Source organism: Cyrtonyx montezumae, unplaced genomic scaffold (assembly GCF_038088225.1).
Source record: "Cyrtonyx montezumae isolate F1298 unplaced genomic scaffold, pur_monq_1.0 scaffold_17, whole genome shotgun sequence".
In the NCBI taxonomy this organism is placed as follows: domain Eukaryota; kingdom Metazoa; phylum Chordata; class Aves; order Galliformes; family Odontophoridae; genus Cyrtonyx; species Cyrtonyx montezumae.
The window spans coordinates 1-7,500 of record NW_027071903.1 but is presented as its reverse complement, the minus strand read 5'-3'; the positions used below and the strand labels follow the sequence as shown (position 1 = coordinate 7,500).

At 53.8% G+C, this 7,500-nt stretch overlaps 1 protein-coding gene across 1 annotated transcript; it reads right to left on the bottom strand.

Moving 5' to 3' along the window:
* Positions 1–4,398: 4,398 nt before the first annotated feature.
* On the bottom strand, positions 4,399–6,069 carry FOXC2 (forkhead box C2). Its single transcript, XM_065734230.1, has one exon. It carries the CDS (start codon positions 5,866–5,868, stop codon positions 4,429–4,431), a length of 1,440 nt encoding a protein of 479 aa, XP_065590302.1. The 5' UTR covers positions 5,869–6,069; the 3' UTR covers positions 4,399–4,428.
* Between the last annotated feature and the right edge of the window lie 1,431 nt (positions 6,070–7,500).

Genomic DNA, 7,500 nt, shown 5'->3' with positions numbered 1-7,500 from the left:
TCCCCCCCTCCATCCTCCCGGCAGCATCTCCATCGGGGAGGGATGGGGCAGAGCCAGTTGATCTCACCTTCTCGATACACTCACGACCGCCCCGCACAGCCCCACGTCAGGAAGTCCCCTCTGCCAGGACACTCCAAATGCGGCTCATTAGAAAAGTAAATACTCGTGTGCATGGCAGGAGAAAGGCACAAGGGTTTCCCCGAGCTCCCTCCCCCAGTAAAACTGTCGTTTCCTCCTTTTCTTTCCCCATCTCCCCCTCTTTGCGATAGGAAATCCTTGGAGGCGGGGATGAGGCTTTTCTGTCTGCTTCTTCTTCCCAACCAGTGCGCTGCCTGGCGTCTCTTTCCTGCCAGCAGCATCTCTGCGTTATGTGCCCGGGCTGTGGGGTGGCCGGGGAAGGGAGCGGACGACAGTGAGCGATGAGGCCGAGAGGGATGCTGGAATCGTTGTTTGTTGTTGTTGTTATAACTCTTTCCCTGAACGTAAGAAATGAGGATCAGGCAACGAAGGCGCTCCTGGACGTGTTTCCCCTCCTCTCCAGCTGACAGCCCCCTTTTAAAGCAGCAGAGAGGATCCCGGGGGAAGCGGGGGATAAATCAGCGTTCCCCACTCCTGCCGCAGCCCATACCGGTGGGGAGTGGGGGATAAATCAACGCTCCCCGCCCCACCGCAGGGTCCGGGCCCGTCCAGCTCTTGAAGGAGCCGCTTCAGAAGGGGTTAAATGCCGCAGCTTTGACCAGTAACTGTGGCACGAAGCTTCCTCAGCCCCAGCTGACCGTTGTGAACAATCCCGAGCCACAGGGAAGTGCCCACCCCTCGCCCCGAGCCGCCGTGCACGGTGCTGTACAATCGCAAGATCGCTAATCGTTGGCAAGGGACGGGGAGGATATTTATTTCTCCCCCGGCTCCTCAATGCTTGGTACGAATTTTCTGCGAAATCCTCTCCAGAGTGACAGAAAAGCTAGAGGCCTTGCCCCAAAATCTCCTTCCCACGGCGTGCTGCCGAGCTTTAGGGGATGTAGGACAGCACGGGGGGGAGCAGGCAGCTTTCTGCCCGGGGTTGTGGTCGGGGGTTTTCCTAAGGGGAATGCGTTTTACAGAGGCCCTGCAGCACCGGGGATATGCTTCCTGGGGCGACCTGCGTGTGGATATTCCCGACAGCGGTGCGGGAATGAGCTGTGAACCCTCCGGCCCTTCCCTTCCCGAACCACGGAGCTGTCTGGGCTCTCAGACAGGTTTGCAAAACCGTAGTTTGATGGCAACGCAGCAAGAAAAACCCATCCACAAGCCTCATCCGCTGCCCGGAACCGCACTGGGCCTCGTCCCGGTGCATCTTACAGCTTCAGGCGGCCCCGCTGGGGCAGAGCTTGGACCTTCTGACCTGCTACGGGGGGGCTGATGGGGCTTTCAGCTGCAGAAGTTGTCCTAAGGGCAACGAGGGTGGGCTGAGCCTGGAAAAGGGACGCGCTGGGGGGATTATCTGGGCTGGGAATAGACGCATCAGGGCCGGCTCGAGGGGACGGAGCAGTTTGTAAGGATCTGCCCTGCGCTTTCTTCCTTGCTTCCTTTCTCCATCTCTGCTCCAGCTGTCACCTGTCGCGACAAAAGCCTATCGCGTTGCCGGACACACATCACAACTTCGAAATCCGGCCTGAAAATGTCCCTGCAGCCCGCACTCGGCTGCAAAACGAGCCCCAAAAGAGTTCCTAGGAAAAGCTCGATGAGAAGGGGCGGGTGGGACATATCGATGAGGTCTGAGCCCGTTCGGGACAGAGGGACGGGCACAGCCAAGGGAACTCAGCACCCTCGGGGGAAAGCTGCGAGGACACCATGTCCTGGATGCGATTCCCGGATTTAGGGTGGGAGAACAGCCCGATCCTGCAGGAGGACATCTCCCAGCCCTACGCTGCTCTTAGAACCTCACAGAGGGCTTTTCTTATTGTGCCAAGCTGCTGAAACCCGGCCATCCTCGGATGGCAGCAGATCGAGGAGGGGAGAGGCTTTGGGAACAGCGCAGATCCCACCAGGCAGTGCAATTTGCCCTTCTTTACATTTATCCCGAACTCTCCCGGGGTACCGCCGACATCAGGAGAAAGTCCCTCGCCCCTCACGCCCGCTGTGTCCCCCCAGGAACTGTCCAGCAGCAGCGGGGAGGACGAGGGGAAGGGGGTGGGGGTGGCAGTGACACCGGTCAGCCCTGGGGAGGGAGAAACCCCGCGGGGAAGGAGTTTGAACGGGAGCTATTAGTCCTCTCTCCCTTTTATATTTAAAACAGCGTTTTGGATTTTGTTGGGAAAAAAAAAAAAAAAAGTTGAAAAAACAAATGAAGAAGAAAAAAAAAAAAAAGGAAGAAAAGAAAAACCACCCTCTGAGAGCCAGGGGAAAAAAAAATGGCAAGAGATGTACAAGAACGTTCCTTAAAATACAGATCAAGTGAGCGTCGGGCGTTTTTTTCCTCACTTAAACCGAGAGTTTCAGGGTGTTTTGGGTTTTTTTGCCAGATTTCTAGCGCGTGCCAAACGTAACCGATCAGAAGCAATTCGTGTCATCGATTCTTAAAGGCCACCGCGAACGGTACAGAGACAGAGGGGAACGGGGCGGTGGAAGGGGCACGGCCTGGAGGTGTCCCCAGGTCACGTCGGGGCTGAGCGGCGGAGCTTGGAAGGAGCCAGGCTTGGAAATCTAGTGAAATAAGCAGTTTTTCCCCTCCTGCAGCCTGCTTCAGGCTCCGCCGGCCCCTACAGCCTCAGCGCTGCTGTATCCCTGCGTTTTGGGAGAGGGGAAAGCCGCTTTAACAGGTTCACGTCGGTTTGGGGAACATCTGTCAGTGCGCGCAGCAGCTCAGGGGGATGGAGGGGGGGCTGAAAGCAGGCAGAGCTCCGCACGGGAGGGGATTTAAAAAAAAAAAGCTGTAAAACGGCCCCTACGTGTGGACTTCATGCATTATTTTGGGAGAGGAGGTTTAAGCGATAGCTCTGGGCACACTCCTCGGGCCGCCTTTAAAAAGGGGGGGTTGTTTTCGCGTGGAAAAATTCAGTGAGGACACCGCAGCGAAGCAGAGCTTGTAGGGACGGGGCAAGGCGGCCGCAGAAACACACTTCCCTTCTTGCTCCCTGCTCCCCTTCGGAGGCCTGGGAAAATCCCCCAAGGGCAGATATTTGGGATAGAGCGGCCTCCCCGCATCAGCTCCACACCCGAATTAAACCTTTATCCAAGAAATAAACCCTAATCGACCTTTAGGCTCCAGGAAAACGACTCGGTCCTAAAAACAACGAGCGCCGCACGAAGGAAAGGTGGAGGGAGGAGATGGTTGCGTAAAGCACGGACGGACACACAGAGCGCCAGACTTGGAGCAGAACAAAACAGCACGGGTTTATTTTAAGGTAAGTACAACAATTAAGACCACATAAGACAAACGAACTTCGAAGCAGATTAAAGCAAAACAGTCCTTAGGAATGGTCAAGGTGAGATCTATTATACAAAACATCACACGTCGTAAATAATAATAATAATAATTAAAAAAAAAGAAAGTATCAGATACTTTGGTTTTTTGTTTTCTTTTTTTTTTTCCTTTCAAAAATCCACTAGCAAAAATAATAATAATAATAATAAATTATTTCCTCGTCTTGCACAAAGAACAGCTCTAAAACGAAAGCAACTCTATGGCATAATTGTACAAGGAAGAAGAAGAAGCAAAAATCACTCGTCATCAATTTGGATATCAGAAATCATCGGGCGAGACAAAAGACAATCCAGTGAACTCAACTTTAAATATTATATTAATGGCTCTGAAAAAAAATCAGCCTGATTAGAAATCCACACATTTTTTACAGCACAACGGAGAACCTTAAAAAATACCCAGGACATATATTCATATATATATATTTATATTTATATACTTCTTTAAAAAAATCGTTTAAATGGTCGTTGTGATATTGGTCCATAACTTATTTTTCCGAGACCCCCCCCTATACTTTAGCATATAAAATTTGCCATTCTGTTTACATAGACATATATATATATATAATTTTTTTTCAATTCTTTTTTCTTTTTTGTTCTTTTCTTTTTTTTTTCTTTTTTCTTTTTTTTTTTTTTTTTAGGAGAGATCCCCTTTTCAAGTAGGATTTACTTGCCCGGAATTTCAGGAGGCCCGAAATGGATAGTGGGGGGGGTTGGAGAAGGGGAAGGGACACACAACTTGGGATCTGCACCCCCGTGTCCTGCAGCTCTACAGAGAGGCTTTACATTTTATTTTCTACTAATTATTTTTTCCCCTCTCACTCTGAAGGGTTTTATATTGTTTTATTCAACCCGAACGCTGCTTTTTTTTTAATTTATTGATTTTTTTTTCCTTTTATTTTTTTTATTTTGTTTTTTATTTCTTTTTTTTTTTGCGGATGGCCCTAAAAGAGGGACTGGGGGAGCTACTCAGTACTTAGTGCAGTCGTAGGAATAAGGGGCGGCGTGGCGATATAGGGACGGAGCGGACCTGTAGGGGATCTGACAGGCGGAGTTGCTGCTCACCTGGTGCTCGCTCTCCATCCCCAACCGATGCGACGTGAACATTTCTCGCACGTTAGGGAAAGTCTGCTGCTGCGACCCGAACGTGTGGCCGGGCAGGTGGCTCAGCTCGGCTCCGTGATTGAGGTACCACGAGGCTGCGGGCTGCCCGGCCGCAGTGCCGCCGTGCGGGTGCCCGGCCCCCAACGCACCCTCCTGCCCCGACGGCAGGCTGAGGGCCCCGAGGGGCGATGGGGCGCCGGTGGGGTGCTCGGCCAAACCTTCCTCCAGAGCCGCAGGGGGCACGCACATGTGGCCCGGCCTCTCGCCGCTGTACAGGCTCATGGCTCGCATGCTGCAGTGGTAGCTCCCACTAGTGTCCAGCGCCTGGCTGCACGCCGCGCTGTAACCCGACGGCTGCCCCGACGTGGGGTAAACCAGCGGCATGCCGGTCCCCGTCCTGCCCGAGGCGGCACTCACCGGGCTCAGGTCCCCCGCGGGGGATGTCCTCAGGGTCATGATGTTCTCCACGCTGAATCCCGGCAGCCCGTTGCCGGCCGGGTGCTGCTCGGGCAGCGAACCCTCGGGGGAGGCGGCGGGAGGAGATGCGGCGCTGCGGGGGCTGTCCCGGAGCCCCCCGCCGCTCCCCGGGCTCAGTGTCTCCACTTTAGTGATCACCGGCAGCTCCGGGGACGCCGTCTCGCTCTTGATGACCACTTTTTTCTCGGAGGCCGAGGAGGAGGAGGACGAAGAGGAAGCTTCCTTGGGGAGGTCGGAGCCGGACAACCCGGGGGGTTTGGGCTGCTCCTTCAGCAGCCGCTCCCGGGCCTCCTCCTTCTCTTTGGACACGTCCTTCTTCTTGAAGCGTCTCCGGCGCCTCAGGAAGCTGCCGTTCTCGAACATGTTATAGGAATCGGGGTCCAGGGTCCAGTAGCTGCCCTTGCCCGGCTTCTTGTCGTCGCGGGGCACTTTGACGAAGCACTCGTTGAGAGACAGGTTGTGGCGGATGCTGTTCTGCCAACCCTGCTTGTTCTCGCGGTAGAAGGGGAAGCGGTCCATGATGAACTGGTAAATCCCATTGAGCGTGATCTTCTTGTCGGGAGCGTTCTGAATGGCCATAGTGATGAGGGCGATGTAGCTGTAGGGCGGCTTCACCAGGTCCTTGGGGGCGGCGGGTTGATGCGGGTGGTAGGGGCCGTAGGATCGCCCCATGCCTGCCGCGTACTGCTCGGCGTGGCCCGAATACACGCTCATGGGGTTCCCCATGCCGCCGTACGTCCCCGCCGTCCGGTAGTAGTTCTGCTCGCTTAAATAGGGCACCACTCCCAAAGCGTTGGGGTCCGAGACGGAATAGCGAGCCTGCATCATGGAGAGGAGGAGGAGGAGGAAGAGTGCGAGAGGAAGGGCCTCGCCCTCTGCGGGGAAGGAAGAGGGGAGAGAGACAGAGCGAGCCCCGGCTGCGATCTCAGTCCCAGCAGCACCGCAGCAGCATCCTTAGGGCGGTCGGGGGCAGGAGGGTCGCTCCCTCCCTCGTTATGACTGTGATTCTGACGGACACACCTAGAGCGAGGGAGGAGGGCGGGGGTGGGGAGGGGGTTGGGTGGGGGGGGAGGGGGTGGGAAGGGGGCTGCTCTCGCAGGAAAATAGAATAAAAAAAAAAAAAGAGAAAATGAAAAGGGAAAAAAAAAAAAAAAAGAAAAAAGAAAAAGAGAAGGTGGGAGGGAAAAAAAAAAAAAAAAAAAAGCAGCCCTGCGGAAACCCTGGTCACAAGCACCGGCCGAAATCTTCCGGCGCACAGCGGCGCCCCGCCGGATCCCGGCAGCGGCGAAGGGTGCGCGGAGCCGCCGAGCTCCTCGGCCGCGCTGCCGCCGTTCAAACCGCTGCCCGCCGCCCGCCCGCTTTTACTCCCCGCTCGCCCCGCCCCTCGCCGCCGCCGCCAGCCAATGGCGGGCCGCGCCGCCGCAGCTCCGACCAATGGGGTTGAGGCGGCGGGACGCGGTGGCGATGCGAGCATCACACGCGGGCACACACGCACGCACACACACACGCACACACACGGGGCAGTGTCGCCCTGCTTTAATCGATATACCCAACGATATACACGCATCTCCAGCCTTTAATCTAGATATCCAACAATCTGCATCTCTTCTCCCGCCTTTAATCTATCCATCCAGCAACATATGATTTTCCCACCGTTTTATTCCCCAAAAAGCATGGTCCCCCGCACTTGACAAAAAAACAAAAAAACAAAACAAAAAAAAAAAAACAACAACAAAAAACAACGAATTCTGAACCACATTTGGACCTCTGAAGGCACCAGGTCGCTCTGCACGGGCGCGGGCACTGCGCCGCAATTCCCACCACGCACAGCCCCGGGCTCAGGTTTTCTACCTTTTCAAATAGAGTTGTTTTAGATGACATTGCCTAGCTAGTTTTCTTCTTTTCTTTTTTTCTTTCTTTTCTTTTCTTTTCTTTTCTTTTCTTTTCTTTTCTTTTCTTTTCTTTTCTTTTCTTTCTTTTCTTTTCTTTCTTTCCTTTCCTTTCCTTTCCTTTCCTTTCCTTTCCTTTCCTTTCCTTTCCTTTCCTTTCCTTTCCTTTCCTTTCCTTTCCTTTCCTTTCCTTTCCTTTCCTTCCTTTCCTTCTTTCCTTTCCTTTCCTTTCTTTCCTCTCCTCTCCTCTCCTCTCCTCTCCTCTCCTCTCCTCTCCTCTCCTCTCCTCTCCTCTCCTCTCCTCTCCTCTCCTCTCCTCTCCTCTCCTCTCCTCTCCTCTCCTCTCCTCTCCGTCCTTCTTCTTCCCCACTCTCCTCTCCTCCCTTCTCTTCCCTTCTTTCTTTTCACCAAGCAATTCACTTAGGTGCCTTTAATATTTTTTTTCTCTTCACTCCGGCCATTGAGGAGGTTTTTGTGTGTGTGTGTGTGTGTGTGCGCGCGCGTTTTTTTCTTTTTTATTTTCTTTCTTTTTTTTCCTTCTGGCTGCGAAATCCGCCCCTCTGCCTTTCTC

Excerpts from the sequence above, each read along its gene's own strand:
- FOXC2 (XM_065734230.1), bottom strand. The coding sequence starts at position 5,868 with ATGATGCAGGCTCGCTATTCCGTCTCGGACCCCAACGCTTTGGGAGTG.